Source organism: Sinohyriopsis cumingii, chromosome 15 (genome assembly GCF_028554795.1).
Source record: "Sinohyriopsis cumingii isolate HCF-2022 chromosome 15, ASM2855479v2, whole genome shotgun sequence".
Lineage (NCBI taxonomy): Eukaryota > Metazoa > Mollusca > Bivalvia > Unionida > Unionidae > Sinohyriopsis > Sinohyriopsis cumingii.
In genome coordinates this window covers 127,228,990-127,249,121 of record NC_142975.1, presented here as the reverse complement: position 1 = coordinate 127,249,121, position 20,132 = coordinate 127,228,990, and the positions used below count along the sequence as shown (strand labels likewise).

The window sequence follows — 20,132 nt, the reverse complement described above, 5'->3', positions numbered from 1 at the left end:
CAATCCTTCTGGAGTTTCTAGGGCAATACAAAGATATAAATTCCTGAGGTAATTCAAACCATAAATACATTCACGTGTATGAATTTAACTCCTATTTGATATGGACTTTGACACTACTGGAACGATTTGATACCAAGACTTTGAGATTAAGGGATTTCGTCTGGGGGATCAGTCTCATAGCTTTACATTCAAGTCACAAAGGCCTCGCAATACTTTTAAGATACGCTTTGCCTCGTACAAATTGTGTTATTTCTAATATTGTTACCGTCACCTTTTAATTTGCTGAGAAAGTAAATAAAAATTACTGCCCATTCAGAATAATAACTGTATGACTTTTGCCTGCCAACAATGTCTTTAAATTGATTAAAGATTGTAAAGTAATAATCATATTTAAAAAATGAATTACATGAATTATATATATACATCCTTGTATATATATATATATATATATATATATATATATATATATATATATATATATATATATATATATATATATATATATATATTACATAACACAAATAATAAAATTCCTCTCCCCCGAAAAATCCCACATAAAAAATGAAACAAAAACGAATCAGGTATTTTATTTTGGAAAAAAGTCACCGGTTTATGATAATCGATCAACACTATGCATGTTCAAATGAATACCATGCTAAATATACAATGAAAGCAGACCAGTATGTTTCAGCGCTCTCACATCATTCTAATCTTGCTATTAGGGGATTTGTTGTGTATATACAATCGGATAGTGGGGCACAGGAGAAGTCAATCGTATGTACAAGGCAGTTTCCTTCAATGTAGATAAACTTTCTCTTGGGTCACTGCGGGTGAATAGAATTTCAAATTAATCGATTTCCAGGAGGGACAGGACGAATTAATGATTTGTCAGATTTAACTAAATTTTATTAAATTTATAACTATTTGTTAAACATCTATATACAGTTTAAGCAATATACAAACAAGCTAGGTTACGTCGTGTGGGGAGGCCTGATCATGACTGATATGGAGCTTAAAGGTGGTAGCTATGCGGTGTATAACAAAGATCGTCTTGTTGCAGACGACAACATGGCAACAGTTACGATAGTTACCAGTACTGACATTAGTTTGGAAAGAATACCCGCACAAATGTTTGTCAATGTGCAAAGTATAAAACTTGCGACGTAACCACAGCAAACGATACACGAAGAGGTCGGGTTTGACCCCACCTGAGCTGGAATGACTGGAGCAAGGCCACAAACCAGCACTATGTAAAACATACAGACGCCGAAAATAACCGAAGATTGCGAAGTCATAACATCGACACAAGTCGTTTCCAGCATCATGTTGGGACCTATTTTCCTCGAAATGCTGATCCCTCTCGCATGTCTTTCATTTAAGACAAACTTGAGCAGAGAACGGCAAAAGATATGACATGCACCACGAGATTTTTGGCCTGGCAGCCGAGAGTATTGACAGTAGTCTTCACCAAGAAAAACATATTTGACCAAATAATTCCAGGCAGAGCCGCAGCCGCTACTACAGCCAGTGTTTTGAGCATATTAGCCAGCTACTCTAGGTGTTTTGGCTTTTGTTTCCTTTCATTTGGTTCTCGATTATTGATTGAAGCCTCTAGCTGTGGCCCGCCTTCGTATTCGAGATTTTCTCATTTTCTCTTCCCTGTCCTCATTGACTAGTTCATGTGCTTTCCCGCACTTCAGATTTTTATGGACATGTCGTTATCAAGCTCTGCAGCTTTGAGAAGTTACTATACTTGTGCACTCATCCATCAATCCCCACGTTGACACCACGTGACTGAGCGGATAAAGCACTAGCATTTACCTTTCACCGACATCTGATCTCTGTCCACCTGGGTTCAAGTCTGGGACTCGGCCAATGTGTATATTGCCAGTTACTTTATGTGGGTCGATGGTTCTTACCTGTGTTTCTCCAGTTTCTACCTCAACCAGTTATACTGGCCGCCATGCGCTAAAATTGGCTTGAATCCCACAACAGCGACTTCAGTGATCTCTCGCTTTGGGAGCTGTTAGGTTCCTGTGCTACTTCCTGCTTCCCCATGAACTCTGTGTCATCTGATCCCACTGAAGCGGGATGCTCATGCTATGGCGTCACACCAACGGTGGTGCCGTTGTCGGTTGGGATCTCTTTTCGAGCTGTGATGAGTTTTGTTTTCCTCAGCCAACAGCCAACAACGACTTCTTCTTCATGTCTAACTCTCGAACAAAATCAACCACATGTTGTGGGCAAGACATTTTGTGGATTATTTTAATGTTTCAGTACAAATCAAGTTCAACATTCACTTTACAACAATACAATTTAAGCTGATTTCGCGCTTTCCAGGATATCACTCGTTTTATCAAATTCAGGTAGATATCGTTTTAGGATTCATGTGGGTATATCGGCTGGCCCGTGCATACCTCCGGCCCAAGAATTCGTCCTCGCTGACAATTTTCTGTCTCATTTACTTTGGTACAACTCACGAGGAACAAACCACCACTACCCCATCTCAAGGCCGCCATCAGCCATGTGCTTATTTTATTTGTATTACGCTGCAGAACCAATTCTCGTTTGCTGAAGAAATGGCACGTAAACTCCAATGGTACAAATTGCATGTCTAAATACAGAAACAAACTCGATCCGCTATGTTCCATCCGCCGAGAGCCTGTTGTGAGGGTAACACGTACCATATTGTTGTTACCAACAACTCTAGCGCCATATGAGAAAGCATATTTTCCAACCAAAATGGTAACGATATGATTGTGACAAGAACTACCTGATTGATAAGCGGATGCACAGGAGACATGCAAGCCATCGAAACGTGATAAACCAGGACTGCGCCATCGTAAAGAAGACAAGATCTTAGAGTGACTCAAAAAGAAAGGAAAACACGATTTGTCAGGTCATTTGGTACACCCACATTACTGTCCGACGTGTTGATGATAAAAATGTCAACAAAGATATCGAAATCAATGCATCTATCGTCTCCGCATTTGGGAACCGCTTCTTAGTGCCACTCGACATTAAGCTGCTACATGACCACACACCATACTACTTCTCAGACAGTTTAACCTTTGAGATGACGTTCAGAACCTACGGAAGGGTGATCCAGAACGCCATAAAACGATACATCTGCACCGTCAACGGTATCTCATTGGAGTTAGACGTTGAAAAAATCTCAGAACTTGCACGCATGGTTAGGCAACAGTACAAGGAGAAAATGGTTATAATGTCCACCAGAGTGCTGCATAATAGCAGGGCGATATTAAATAAGACTGAAACTAAGTGGAACATCAACCTAAACTCCCTATAGGCGAAGGCCACACTTTTCGAAGACCATACAATTTAATCGCGATACAGAATATTTTTGGAGCCAAACAAAGTGTCAGGGCCGGCGCAATATCATAAGGGGGAAATTTGGCGTTACAATTATGGCAAATGAATCCATCAGGACCACTGAGCTTCTGTCGAGAAACAGTGGTGAATTTAAACAAAATAAATTCTTTCTTGTAAATGGCATGAGGTCATTAGAAGTTACATATAAGAAATGGTCAGTTTCTGTTTGGCATGTGGTAAGCTGGCCGCCAATTCTTTGATAATGTACAGCCAGATGACTCGATATGGATCGTTTATCTCCTCCCCTACCATGGTAAAAGCATATGCATGGGAGTTTCTTGAATCGCCATTTAAGGGTCACTTCAATTTTATTATCATCTGAATGGCTGCTTTTGTTTTTCATTTTCCGAGTTACACCTATGTGCCACTTCGATTGTATCATTATCGTCATCTACCCGACAATACATCTTAACAAGGCTTGCAATCGGCTGTGGGTACAAGAGGGAAAATATGCAGGAATATTTACTGTCAACCCTGACGTATATAATCAGGATTCCTAACTATGTTCGATCGCTAAAACATTAGCAGAAACCACCACACTCTTACTAATCGACGATTGTGCCTTTCTTTCGGGTGTCTCGTAAATTGTAAACGAAACGATAGGAGCCTAGGAGCTGAAACAGCAGCAAACACGGTGCAATCGCATGTTTCATGTGGGAGCCTAGCTTTAATGGCTAATCTCTTGGATGCTTTATCCCGCGGCAAACTGAAGGACAAATGCCAATTAGCCGTGGGTTAGGAGGAAAAACAAACACGTCATACGATTGAAGACACTATTAGACACACACACGAGCCTATTAAAATGGAACAGTGGTCTTGCAGCATGTCTACTCCACCTATTGTACAATGGTGCAGTGCTTTGTAGGCTTTGACGTTAGGTATAAGATAATGGCCAAACGTTTGCTGAGAATAAAACAGACTTTGAAGACTCAGCAAATGCCGTTACCCTTATACACTTGGTTACATGCTAATTAGGTAAGGCATAATTCATGCCTATTTCAACACGGCTGCCTAATTGCTGTGCTGCTCTAATGACCGACGGGGCAATTGTTAACGCCCTCGTATTCTCTGGCTCAAATATATTCTTCTCTCAGGCAAATATAAAAGGGTTAGACGTGTATGATATTTGCAGACGGACCCATCCTTTAGCAGAGAGCAAGCAAAAGCAAGTTTTCCCCTGCCGAGATGGAAGATCCAGAACAATAAAGAATAGCAAATAGTTTAGTTCCATAAACCATAGAACACTAACTTAGTTCGACAAATGCCTGCCGTTGTGGCTGCCTAAATGGTTGAGGTTACACACCTCACAGGCAAGAGACACAATGATATTGGGCAAGTACAGGTTGAGGCAGTAATCGCTGCTGTGGCATTGATGTGGCCAATAGGTTTAGGAGAGGATCTTAGTCAATATACACATTGTTTTAGTCGAGACCATTATCTGAGGGACAAAGAGGCGCTACTCTACTTTTGTAGTTGCACTCCAAATAGGTCAACCTGTCATTTCTCTTCGAACGAACATGGCCGTTTTCTGGGTGGTCTACGTCGATGTTGTAATCTGCACAGACAGTTATTTCGCTCTTGCCTGAGAAGTGGCACTTCATCTATTTTGAGCAATATAACTATTGATTATGGGCCTTATCCTGCCGCTTATACGCGACAAGTATCTTCACAGCGAGCCTTGCTGTGTTACGTTTCAAGTGGCGCTCGCCTAACTTTGGCCACCACAACCGGTGGCGCAGCGATCCATTCGAGCGGAGACAGGCACTCCACACGGGATACTGTCAGATACGCGCGATTGTACCTTTCACGGCGATCATTGACAATCCAAGTCATGTCATAATCATTGAATGGATGGCTAGAGATGCATCCTAGTATGATCGCCCACTTGAAGGTTTTTCTAAGTCATCCAGTTCGTTGACTAACCTGTCCGACTCCTTCAGCCTCCTGCGACGGTCTTTCCCTCTAGTGGCGTTTTAAAAATATTTTGTCAATTGCTCCGCCTCGCAGTATAGGTTTCCGTTCCAGAGCTGGTATCCTTTCTTAGGTGCATAACACCCCTGGTGACATCGGTTATGTTTCCGTAGTAGGTACTGTCAATGCCAGCCAAAATGTCGTGTATTGTTTAATATGCGATAGTTATAATTCCATTTTCATGCGCTGTTCTGCCTCAACGAGTCAATCATGTCCTTCGCCGTACCCTTCTCAACCTTCCTACTTTCGGTGATACACTTGACGCAAAAATATAAATATATTAAATAAATATATTAAACTCATCCTTGGCATGATGAAACCTGCGGTACCATTCCAAATCCATGCTTTGGGGCATAAGTGCATATTAAGGAACGACTTTGTCAACATTAAATGAGTTTTCTAGCAGCTTAAGCGTGATAGCATTAAGATGATCATTTTACTTTACTTTCTTTTTGGATCCCCGTCATTTCGCCTCAGTGTTTGTAACTTCTGCATGCGTAGCGCGCTCTGGCGAGTCAATCTGTAGTATGGAGGCCAGGCTCGTACGAGTGCTTCGTAGTCTTTACGTATTGCCCTTATCGTATTGGTATCTGCCATCCAATGGTTGCCTACATGTTAGAGCGAAAGTTATCTCTGACTAAAATAATTGGCTACCAGTTAATGATGTATATCTGTTGAGACTCACACAGATTGACATTTTTCTTATCCCTGCGAACTCGCATTTGCACGGTGTAAATTCCGTAGTACATACAACAGATTTACTTTGGCTTTATTCCTATTATGCATAATGCACAATTTACATTCATCATTTCCCCTACTTCTGAGCACTGCGCATGTGCGTTTCAGTATGCTCCCGTACATCTAACAATGCTTCCAGGTAGAATCCAAGCATATATGTTAATATCCAAGGGTATTTTGATATATTTTATCGCTATATGTTTTCAAAACGATATTTTGTGGGGCACATAAAGTAGCCCTTTAATGGCATTTTATTTTGTGTTCACTATTTTAGACGGCTGCCCCCATGGGATGTCCGGAGGACGGTTGCTCTATTTCAACTGTTTGAATGACAAAACAAGTGGTGTGTTCAACCGTCCCACTCATCTCTGCTCCTTATTCAACTCTCGCGTATTATATGAACAAATTTATCGATGAAAATCACCTGACATATAATAATCATTCCAAATTCATCATTATTAGATAGATCGTGTTTTTGTCTGAGAGAACAGTTATGATTTTATATTATGGAATCGGTAGAATAGTGATCATTCTGAACCGTACTGTAAATGTGAATAAAGGTTATCTACTCAGCATTTAATGTCGAAATTGGCAATTCAAATCTATTAGATAAAAAAGCAATAAAGTATATTATTCCACCTGCTATTAAGTAGTCTTTTTATCAATTGGAATAAATTCACGTATCAAAGAAAGCATTCCTGATATTATTTCACCTGACAATGATTTCGATATTTTAGCTGCTCTAGCGTTTATAAAAATTTAATGTTTTCTTGACTTATTGTATTCAATCCTGTATGTAGTTTTCATTACACGATTGTGAAACCTTTTGCAGAACATGATCCTACACCTTAAATATTTACTCCTGATATTGCTTCAATTATCTTACAACACTGCACTAATAGGCTGCAGATATGATATCACTCGCTCGGGTGTTCAGACTTTAGGATGAAAATAATATTGCTGAACCTAGAAATTATAATTCTGCAGTACTAATGGTCAATCAACTGTACATCAAATGGAACAGCTTATGTTTGCTTTGTTCATATTTCAAAGAATAATGTCTGCCTAAGTTGTAACATCCTTGATAGTTTAAAACTACGGCTTCATGATATCGTATCTGAGATGTAAAGAGGTAGATAAAATTGGAGACAGGCAAACAGCTAGAGACTGAGATAGAAACATATACATTCAGGCAGTTACAGACATTGATGAATAGACATACAAAGATATGGATACTGTACCGCTTGCAAACGTTTTGTCCTTCCTTGCAATGGAATGATCGAATTGGTCGAGAATATCCACTTGGACAACAACATCTTTCATGGTATTGTAGAAGGTAAAAGCCAGTGGAAATGGTTCGCCAGGTGCCACAGCTTTTGGTATTACAATCCAATATGAACTGAAAAAGGTTTAATAGCGCTAAAATATTCAAACAGGTTCTCGTGTTGTGAAAACAAAATACAATTACGGTATTCGCTTTGTTGACATTAAGAAAAAAACAGTGAGGGAAGACATTTCCATTTCATTTTCAGTCATTTAATAATATTCCTTCGACATCGTTTATTTTGTTAATACATAGGCTACCATAGATATGGCAGTAGGAATTGATGTTCGATATCTCGGTGAGGGAGAATTCGTATTCGCAGCGAGAATGGCATGCCAGCTCAGAAAAACATGGCTAAATACTTCATTACACGTTTACAATATGACCCGATCATCTCTACAAAATTTACCTTTACACTTATTTCATGCCAATATTTGAAAATAAACCTCAAAGAATTGGTACTTTTTGCATAAATTAGGGTTAATAGGCATGTGTACCTTCATGTCTTTTAAATGGCGATACGTGTAATATTTAAGTGCACGTATTAGATTGTTCAGCTTCTTTGTGTCAGAGGAAGCAAATTATGCTGACACCATATTTATATGTGTTGTTACATTTTTGCCGCAAGCGAATCAGCAGATATAAAGCAATGAATTCATCGTTGCGAAACAAAATTACCGTTCACTCGTTAAATAGTACGAAATGTCTGCAATTAAAAAAGGCTTGGTGCTGAAGTGAACATGCAAATATAGAACTTTATTTGAACAAACAATAACATGCTACCTTAAAAGCTAATGATAAATATGGCAGAACTTGTAATTTCAGCAATTATGCACGTCAAGTTCTGGTCGAGCCCAAGCGTTACAATGTATCCATTTAATAGATAATTCCCCAGCTACAAATGCAAGCAAATAACTTCCAAACATTTGGCAACGACATGAACACTACAGTCTTATGAGCCTACCACTAAATACACCGCATTTTCAAAATGCAACACTAAAAATATACAAAAAAATATAAATAAAAAGTATAAACAATATATAGTGTGGTGAATCGCCGTGGGAAGAATAAGGAAGTACAATTATTAATCGCAATTACACATGATTCCATGAATGCGATATATATATATATATATATATATATATATATATATATATATATATATATATATATATATATATATATATATATATATATATATATATGTATAATTGTATGTATAATATGTTTCAAATTTTTTAACCTGTCGATTGTTTTTAAGTGCAGTGTAATTCAATTTTAGTAATGTATGATATTAATTCATAAACGAATAGGTTTGAATAATGATACAACGTAATAATCTGCTTCTATGAATTTAACGATTCCACCAACAGTTATATGTATACCCATATTCGATACTGACAAACAACGTTACAGCAAAGAGTGTGCATGTAACAATCTTCCAGACTTATATATTGCAATGAATAGATGTTATAACCAAAGAATATAAAATTATGACAATAGTATGATGTATGCACTAAAAATATCTATACTTTATTTATTTAAATCACCAAAAAGTAGCTAAATTCCTTAAAGCCTTAGACTGCACCCTTCATCTACTGGATGATGTGTTCGATTTTGGATCACAAGAACGCTGGCGCACGGCCCAACCACCCGTCACCCACCCACCCCCCTTTTTATGCTACTGGTAATACCTAAGGTGGTAGTTTGCGTATACTAAAATTTGACTTAAAGGCAAGCTTGTAACTGAATGAATCGATTCAACATCCCAGTCACCTTGATATTATATAGGAAAGACTCATGTTCCAGAGGATAGCCACCTGCACCACATTCCTCAGAGACTGACATCCTCGGGGATTCAATTAGATTACTAAAAAGATGTCAGTTTGCAAACGAATTAACTTAAAGGTTACAAATCTCCCTAAACATAAAAACAAAATAAATAATAAAAATAAAAGAAACGAATAATTAGACGGTTATATACGAGTTTAATAATATGATCACGAAAGCTCAGTCGCGCTACACAAATATAAATCAATTCTGGTAAGAAACAAAACAAAACGAAAAATAATAAAATATTTTAAGCTAAAGAAATTACTCGATTGAACAATAAGTATCAACTTTGCACAATCAAGAGAAATATTTTTATAAAGAGTTTATGTTACCCACATTCAGTATCAATGGAAATAAAATATCGTTAATACGCAGAATCAAAAGGAAGGAGATAATTGCATTTTGTCTATCACACACGCACACACACGCACACACGCACACAGTGGGTTTTGTTGTTAGTGGTGAGAGGTTCGATAGAGCAAAACCCTTGCCCAGAGCTCAATACAAGGGTAGGGACGAGATACACAAGGCTATCAACACGATATTCTGGAACACTCAGGGTCGAGATCCTTACAACCTCACCGCAGTCAATTCCATTGATGGATACTAATGAGGTTCTGACAAGAATATTAGCAGAACTGAAAAACGTTAACAAAACTTACAATGAACCCAATCAAAATGTAAAAGATACTTCCCGTGATCGAAGGGAGGAAAATAAAAAAAAAACTTCTGGAGCAAACTTTGAAATTAAGGAATCGGGTAAAGAAAATGGAAAAAACATTAAAACATATGAGAAAAACTATAGAAGAAATGATCTTATCTTCATGGTTTATATGGCACAGCTAACGACTTATGTGATGTAGGTGAGAAGATGCGAAGAAAATGAAAACTTTCATACAAGACACCCTTCAGATAAACCAAGGGGCCGCGAGTAGCCGAGTGGTCTAAAGCGCTCGCCGTTACGGATCACTGCCATCTCACCTCTGTCTGCGTGAATTCGAGCCTCATCCTCGGCTAACGTTGGTACGTGAGAAAGCCTGCCAGTAGCTTCTCGTGGGTCGGTGGTTCTTCCCGGGGTTTTCCAGGGTTCTTCCTCCACCAATTATACTGGCCGCCATGTATAGCCTATCTTGTGCTGAAAAATGGCGTTAAACCCTACAACAACAACAACATCATATAAACCACACGCATAATATCGAGAAGGCACAAAGGCTGACGTCCATATACTAGGCACGCAGAGCACGGGATATTCACCTATCATAACCATCTTTACCTTGTATAAGAACAGAGACCGCATTACACAACCGTGTATTAGAAGATTACACTCAGTATATACGAGGTGAGAGGAAATCACTCTGTGAGTTTATGATGAAAGAAAATAAAGATGGATGAATTCGAGACAATCGGATATAAAAAATAAAAATAACTGATTCTAGCAGGGCAGGTTTACATGTATGACTTGAAGAAAGAGGAGGTTTGTTCGGTTGGCACGGCGAGCATCAGAGCGAAGAAACTTACCACTGAAAAGTAAGTATACGGTGAATCAACACGCCAGACGAGAGAAGGAAAGTGTTAATGTAACGAGCTATAAGCAGGATTAGGGAGCATGTCAAGGCCACCCTAATGTAAATAATTGCAATGATTTGTGTAGTTATTCAATTTTTCCTTTCTTGCGCTGGAATATAGAGGGACTTAATAATACAAATATAGAGCTGAATTAGTCTCTTATTGTATCTGTTTCGAACATTAGGTTTTTGCAAAACATGGTATATGTCGGAGGAAGCGTTTCATAACTTGTTTAGAGATATAAAGCTCGAAGCCATGTAAGTAAAAAGAAAAATATAGGTAGGAACTCAAGATGGCGTAAATGCATTGGTTAACATCTGGTAAATAAAGATATAGTGTAAACAATATGCAGTGATATGTAAGATGTGACGTGTTTCATATTTCCCCTAATTTAACAAATACTATCGGATAGTTCTTATATTTGTATATATTTTTCTGATGAGATCGCCAATTTATGACAATACTAAAGAAAAGGGAAATGATTTATCTACTGAAAAATTAGAAATAATAAAATCTATATATCAAGAAGCTGCTTTGGTACTTCGGGAGATATTAGAGCTTGTATAAAAGATTTTCTTGACTACAGTCACGTTGGTACTTTCGAAACTATATTAAATGCAGATGATTGATGGCGATAAATTCTCTGTGCGAAGTAACACAAAAGACAATGAAAAATTAACAAATTTGGTTTGGCTTTGTACAAATGTGCCAAATTTTTACTATACCTGTACTTAACGGTAGGCTTTTCAACGATAAGAATGGAAATGTAGTATGCATTGCACTTAATGGCTTCATTATAGTGGATTATGTTGTAGCCTCTACATAGTTGTTTCTATTTTTATCAAATTTTCATATTGATGACAGAGACAAAGCCTCCAATTTTCCGATCTATTTAAGCTTGAAACTTGCTGATAAATTAAATAATTGTTGTAAAATTGATCCGATTACAAGATGTCATGCATAAAATGAGTATATATGTGAAGGTGGCGTTAGCAGTGACTTTGAGGACATTGACGACGATAATAATAGACAATTATTTTGACTAAAAGACAAAAATAGCGAATCATTTTTCCGACCTTTTGCGCCGAAAATTATTGAACATGCCTGTGATATGATCGATTTACTACATTTAAATATCAACGATTGTGTATAAAGGTTTGAGACCTTTTATAAGGATCTTAAATTGAAATGCATCCACAGAAGTGTCCAGTTTTACCGCAGAGCTTACATCCCTCGTGGTGGGAGCAAGACTGCGATAACGCTAACAGAGGAAATTTCACCTTTTAAGAAAATATTGATTTTCAAACCTCACTTTGCATCTAGACGCTTATGTTCGTAGTAGAAACTCACTTTAAAGATTAAAGGGTAAATGTAAGTGCATTTAAAGCAACAAAGAATGACTGGTTTTAACATTTTTAATTCTTTTTTATGTCTAGCAAAAATGCAAATATGGATGACGATGAGGGTATTACAAGAAATGAGACTGACAATTTTGTATGGAATAAAATAATTACAAATCAAGAAATAATTGGTAGCGTTCACTCTTTAAAAATTAAACTCCAGGTCCCGGTTACTGTCATATTTTACCAGCTAACTTTACCATGGATAGCTTCATTTCTTAACGGGCTCTTTAATAAGCTCTTTAAAACGGGTGGCTTTCCGAAAGAGTGGTCAGAAAGAACAATATATCCGATATTTAAGAATGTGAGTATAAACTAATCCTGCAATTACAAGGGGAATATACCTAATAAATGCACTCTGCAAATTATTCACATCTATATTTAAGAAACGGTTGTATAGATGGGCAATAAGCAATGATCTTATGAGTATCAGGCTGGTTTTGTAAAACAGTACAGCACTTGCGATAATATGCTCAGTTTGAATGCAATTATCTAGAACTATATATGTAAATTTGGTAGGTTTTACTTTTATGTATAGATTTTTGCAGCAATGTATTTAGGGAAATATTTTACATGTTTTAAAAATATGTATTCTTTTCTGAAAAACCGTGTACGAATACCAAATGGACTAACCGGATATTTAATTGCAATGCAGTTTACAAAACAAAGATGTGTTTTAAGCCCAAATCTTTTCTTACTTTTAATTGATGATTTAGTTCAAACGTTACGAACTAAGTGCAATAGTAGTAATTTCATCACAAAGCCTATTCCAGAGCTCTTTGCCTTATTGTATGTAGATGATGTGGGAAATTGTGCTGAAACTCTACAGTTATTACAAAAACAGATTAATGATACAGATGAATTATTGAAACAGGAATGCAAATTAATCTAGGTGGAGAGGTATTAAATTAAACATATCATGTGCATCTATTATCTTATTTTTGTTATCCTTCATCTAATTTTGTAACTCTTCAATTTTCGTAGTCCGTTCTTTGGTAATCTATCCATACCTGTTAAATTATAATCATGTTGTTCTCTTCATGTTTTGATATCTTTTAGATTAATATCACTCAGAGTCGTATGTATTAGTGTGTCAACACCTTCTATTACAAAGCTTCATCGGTTAATTTTCAGTATGACATACAATTTCAATACAGACGTTGTTCAGGTTTAAGGAATTATTTCTTGATCGTTTGAGACAGTTTGTTTTAGGCGGTTTTACATCGTTTTGCAAGATTATCAGCAGGTGTTGCCAAGGTCGGTGAATTTCGTGTGTAAGTTGCAAAACCACATACTTAAAAATGAAATGATATATTATATATGATTGGAAAAGGTCACTGCACATGGCTTTTCTTTGGAAACACATCAAAGTGCGAGCGACGATACGCATATGAGTATTGTGGATTATACTCTGCTGCAGTTTGTAAGGGTGGTGGACCAATCCCATGTACACAATGTATGATTAATGTAAAGGTTAAATATACAAAGCATGTGATGATAATATTCTTCGTAGGAAGATCTGATAATGATATCCCTGTCCGCGGTGTCGAGAAAAAGATGTTTGCCATCGTAGCTGAGAGGACGCTGTATTTGTTTCAAACTTTTGTCCATAATTGTAGATTGTATTGAAATGTCATTTGTAAACAACACATTATTTAGTTAAACTTTGTCTAAGAAAGCAGATTATACTTTAGAACAATGGTGATTAGGAAACAACACGTTCAATTGTATTTGAGTTCAGGACCAACGTTTTTTCCCCTTTAAATTTTTATTGTAAACATGTTGACGTGGTCTTTTGACACACATCCTGGTCATGTTATTTTGTCTTATTGTTTTATATAGAGCTAACATCAAAATTATTAATTCCTACCGTAATATCAGTTGTTTAATTGAATTTAGTAATAATTTTAGAAGAATCATTTATTTAAATCATACATTGGAATTGCAAAGTGCTCATTGACTTATTGGACTAAAACATTACTTTGGGGATTATTGATGATTCTTTCAAAGACAATCTGGACTATATAAATGCAATACTTCAAGACTATTGGCACATCAGTACTTTCAAGATTGTGAATCATTCGTGAGACCTCTGAAATCTATTCGGAACACTCTATACGTTAGGACTTCCGATAAAAAAAGGTTAGGATTATCTGAGATTTATTTCACAATGCTATACGTTTCTTTCAAATTTTCACTTTATATTCTAAAAAATAAATTGCTTGGTGAATTATACTAAGCATGGTTATGCTTTTTCTTTTACTTAGTTTAAGACCATAGACTTGTAACAGAAAACTGGGAGCTCCTCCAGGTACTGAATTTCCTTAAAATATTTCAGAGAAATTAAAATTGCTTATGAAATTTGAATTTATTTTGTTTTTTGAATTTCCTTTGTATCTGGTAGAGATTTTAATTTCACATAGTAGTCCAAACAACAAACTTTCACAAAGTTATCTAAAAGGAGACCATTGTTTAAAATCATTCTCAGGAAGTGATAGAATCCTTGAAATAGGACGAGTTTCTTGAGCTTGCTAGACATCATGATCTTTCTATCACTAAAGATCATTTAACGAAGGAAGATATAAAGAATATTTTGGTTCAATGTTTGGGTAAAAGTGTTTTTTGGATTGATTTGCAAATCTAAATCTGATTTTTTTATAGGAAATTAAAAGTATTGCAACAACAAAAGATGGAATTAGAGTTATGAAAGCTCCAACTTCAGAACGATATGAAGGAAATGCAAATTAAGAAAACAGAAAATGAGAGATAAATATACAAATACAGAGAAAGGAATGGACGAAGAAGAGAGAAAAAGAAGAAAGAGGAATACTACTCCAGAGAGAGGAAAAGGAGAGGAAAATGCAGAAAGAGAGATGATGTAAGAGAAGCAGATACAAAGATAAAGGATATATATATATATATATATATATATATATATATATATATATATATATATATATATATATATATAGAGAGAGAGAGAGAGAGAGAGAGAGAGAGAGAGAGAGAGAGAGATGTTAGACAGATGAAACTGCAGTGAAAAGAATTATAAGATATTTAAGATTCATCTGCAACCTATTCCTGCATTTGACGAACCCTTCAGCAGAATAATGATAGACTGATTATGTCCCTCACTTACGACTAAGTCGGGCAACTATTTCCTGTTAGCCATAATGTGCGTGTGCGCAAGATTTCCAGGGGCTATTCCTTCCAGGAATCTAAATATTCAAACTAAAATGAAAGCTTTGATAAGTTTTTTATAGCTTTTGGCCTCCCCAAATATGTCCAGTCTGATCAAGGGTCAAATAAATTTTGTGTGTGGAATTTCCCAACACGTTGTGCATGAGTTAGGTATTCAACAGTTTAAATATTTTGCCTATCACCCTGAAGGTCAGTGACCTTTTGAAAGATGTCTTCAAACTTTAGAAAATGTGATGCGGTTATATTCCTTTGGTGCAGAAAAAATGATATGAGGGTATTCCTTTACTGCTATTTGATGTTACGGAGTCAATTAAAGAATCATTAGGTTTTAATCCTTTTTAATTAGTTTTCGCACATACTGTCGGTAGACTATTGAAATTATTAAAAGACAAACTTCAAACATTCGACGATTCCGAAATTTATCGCCTTTACTACGTCTCTGATTTCAGATACAAGTTATCGAAGGCTTGTAAATTAGCAAGAATTAATCTTTATTCTACTGAGTCAAGAATGAAATTAAGGCATGACAGAACTATGCAAGAAAGGAGAGTTCAGCTTGGTGATAAAGTTCTGCATTTCTTGGCAATAGCTAGAAATCATCTTCAGACTAAACATTATGGGACTTATACTTTTCAAAAGGAACTAACTGACTTAAATTATATCATTAACGCTTTCCTGAGGAGGAAACAGAAACAACATTGTCATATAAATATGTTAAAGAAGTATGCCGATAGAGATACTCCTATTAATTGCTCAATTGATTTAGCTGTACCTGTCCCACATAATGAGGATTTAAATGATGGAATGCAATCTGACTGTAGCGATTAGTTCACCCAATTGTCGTAATTCTGAAATATCGAACTATCTGGACCAGAAACGTTTGCATCTAGAGCAACAGGAAACGAATGAACTAAAATTGTTAGCATGTCAATATGAGCACTTGTTTCTATATGTTCCAAAACTGTTCAATACATCTACCATGGCATTGAAACTGTACTTTCTACACCAGTGAAACAAAATTCTAAAATGATGAATTTTCTCATGCTGAAATGTATGGAAAATAAATTCAGTATTTGTTGGAGAATGATTTCACAGAACTGAACCAATATAACTGGAATTCACCATGTATTCTTTTGCCGAAACTAGATTATACTTTCCATATGTGTACTGACTATAGGAATGTGCATAGTGTCACCAAAACAGATTTATTTCCTATGTAAAGAATTGAAGATTATATTGTCAAGACTGGAAATGCAAAGTAATTTGACCACGTTTGACCTTTTGAAAGGATTCTGGCAACTACCACTAACGGAAACAGCAAAGAAAATTTCATAATTTGTAACTCCTGATGGACTTTATCAATATGAAGTCATGCCGTTTGGTATGAAACGTTCCTCAACTTTTCAGCGCTTATGAACATGATAACATCCCGCCTAGATAGATGTGATGCTTACATAGATGACGTCATTATCTATTACGCTTCCTAGAACGATCACTTGGAAACCATTCGAAAATTCATTGATGCAAATTTGACAATTAAGTTAAGTAAAAGTGAGTTTTGCCGTGCTTGTATTACATTCTTTGGACATATCGTATGACATGGTCAAGTTCAACCTAAAGAAGTTAATGGGAAGGCTATCAGTAAAAAGCAATTAATAAGACATTTTAGTATGGCTAGATGTTATCGAATATTTTGCTCCATTTTGTCCATAAATGCTGAGAACCTGTGACAATTTTGTTGAGTACTTAAACTGAATCTCATTGGTCTGAAAAATGTCAGGGGGACTTTGATAAGGTTGAACTAGTTCTATCAGCACCAAATTTCAGTCAATCTTATAAATTTGCTGTTGATGCAAGTAATGTAGCGGTTTGTGGAGTGTTGAATCAAGGAGGCAAAAATGGTATGGATCATTCAGTGTGTTGATTTTCTAAACTATTAAAAACGCACTGGTGAAATTATTTCGCAGTTGAGAAGAAATGTTTGGCTCTGATATTGGCTTTGCAACACTTTGAAGTGTACGTTAGTTCAGCTCCTTCTACGATTATTGTAATAAGTTATCAGAACATCCTAATTGCATAGAAAGATAAAAAGCAGAAATTAGAGATTGTTGAGGTTAAGTTTGATATTACATTAATAAAATATTGACATTAGGCACGTCAAAAGGAAAAGATAATTATACTTTACGTATATTTTGCGTCATTCCAAAGACCACTTAATATGTAATATTAATTATTACAGTATCATATCTCTATTTGAATATTATGTTTTTTTTTAAAAAAAAACTTTCTTGTATAAAACTTTCTTTTCCAATACGTGGGAAGATTTTTGTGTCATTAACTTTTGTCCACGATTGTATACTGAATAAAAAGGGTCAATTGTGAACAACATATTACATAGGTAACTTTTGTCAATAATTGTAGATTGTACTATAACATAATGATTATTAGTAAACAACGTGTTCACTTGGATATGAGTTCAGGACATTAGTTTTCCCTTGGAAAATTTATTGAAAAGATGTTGGCGTAGCCGTTCGACTCTCATCCTGGTCATCGTGCTGTGTCTTAGTGTTTATACAAGGACGTTTACTTCAAAAGTGCCAATTCCTTTTTAATATCAGTCTTTTAGTTGTGTTCAGTTATAATTTCATACATTGGAATAACAAAGTGATCATGTACATTTTGAACTAATCATTACTTTGTGATTATTGATGACTCATTCAAAAAATTCGAGATTATGTAATTTTGATACCTTGAGAATACTTGCACATCATCATAATCAAGACTGGAATTATTTCGGATCACTACTGGAGTTCATTCGAAACACTTGATTCCTTTGGATTTGTGACGTAACTTTTATGATTATTTGAGATATAATACTATTTGTTGTAAGTTCCTATTAAATTTTCCCTTTGTATTAGAGGGAAATAAATTATTTGCTGAATTTTACTACGCTTTCTGCTACTTAGTTTAAGACCATCGAGGCAGAACAATTAAATTGACGTTGTAGATCAAAAGATGTTGAGATATTGATGCCACTTCTAACTTCATACAACGAAGTGATTGAACTTTTAACTACTATTATCAGCACTGTCAAACGACGCTACACAAATTGAACAACGCCAGTTAACGACAATGAAGCTTAGTTTGATACCATTGTTGGACAGACAGTTGCATATTGATACTTCATGTTAATTAATTCGGAATTACCGCACATTTTTTGTAATAAGTGTCTGCATGGAGTTTCAAAGACACTAGATGACTTGGGTTATCTTGCAAACAAACGTCACCATTGCTGATCATTACATGAAACAGTTGCATCATGATGCCAGATGTTCTCAGTAAATTTACAAACACTATTGTGATATACGTGATAAATATGTTCGACTCACTAGAGTCTATCCACGGTCATATTTGCAATTAAATAAATTGCAGATCCAAACAATGACCTACACAGAGGAACTTCAGAAAAAGCACAGATTGAATCTGTTGTTCAACGACACTTGTTTGATAGTTCCTTACCTTGCGAGGTAAATTTTCCACAAAATTTATTTATTGACTTACGTCAGCACGGGAAAAATGCCAAGATGAATTTCGCGACAACAACGCCTTAGTAACGTGGTAGGCTAAACAACTGGATGAACAAAAATATCTCGATCAAGATATTACACCGTATTTTAAAATCTGTGAATATAATTTTGTTTACGGTGCTCAGATGAATGACAAACGTGAGCGTTTAAATTGATCAGTTGATATTTAATAATGATCTTCTCAATATCAAATTTATCATATACGATGCTGTTAAGTATCTGTGAGTGATTCGAGATCAAATGAAACCAATATGTGAACAACATAGTCGAGGACAACACTTAGTTGTATTATCCAGAAGTTCTATACAGGGTGTTTTTGACCATAATTGATAACATTTACTACGAGAATGCATATCCCATTAAAGTAGACGTCCATGCATTGATGCGAAAAATGAGACGTTCATGCATTTATGCGAAAACTGAGTAATCAACCTGTTAATCTTCTGCAATGATCGTTGGTGAAATAAATAGTGTAGCAAATCGAGCTAGTGAGCTTTTTACCAACGAAAATTGAGGGCACGGACAAACTGAGCATCAACGTAATATGATTTAGCAATGGGAGGCATAAGTTGATTGCGATGGCGCAATTCTCTCAAAAAATGACTCTTTGGAAAGTGAGCTCAAACTTCCAATGTTTTCAAAACGAAAACAGGAAAGATTTTGCATAGCTTTGGTAAATAACAAAGGGTGTCATTAAACATATTGAACATAGCTAACATGCGTGGTCGCCAAATTTGCAATTCCTAGTGAAGCACAGAATCAAATAGTATCGCGTTGATATGTTTCGCGCTATCTAGGATATTGTCACGCACGACTACGTATCGATATTTCATAGTGACGCTAGGTCTGATTCCTTTGATCAGTTTGTGTTACCCTCTGGTGACTGCTATTGGAGCGAATATTTTGATGAAGAATTGCGAATGTGTTCATTTAGATATTTCGAAGACTTAAATGATATTATTGTAAATCTTTCATGGTCGCGTCCCTGACAACCTATTTTGCACTGCACAATATGATTCGACACCTACTCTAAAAGAGTTTTCTCGAAGGTGTCCAACGATCGTGTGCTGAATATCGGTATGGCGGTCTAAATATAATACGGACGATGTTATCAGTGTT

General features: G+C 36.0%; 1 protein-coding gene across 1 annotated transcript in view; it reads right to left on the bottom strand.

Moving 5' to 3' along the window:
• Positions 1-20,132, bottom strand: part of LOC149782723 (CD109 antigen-like) — a 264,351-nt gene that overhangs the window by 195,570 nt on the left and 48,649 nt on the right. The window contains exon 3 of the mRNA XM_089934226.1: positions 7,344-7,501. Within this exon, the coding sequence (XP_089790352.1) occupies positions 7,344-7,501 (158 nt within the window). The remainder of the gene's footprint in view (positions 1-7,343; positions 7,502-20,132) is intronic.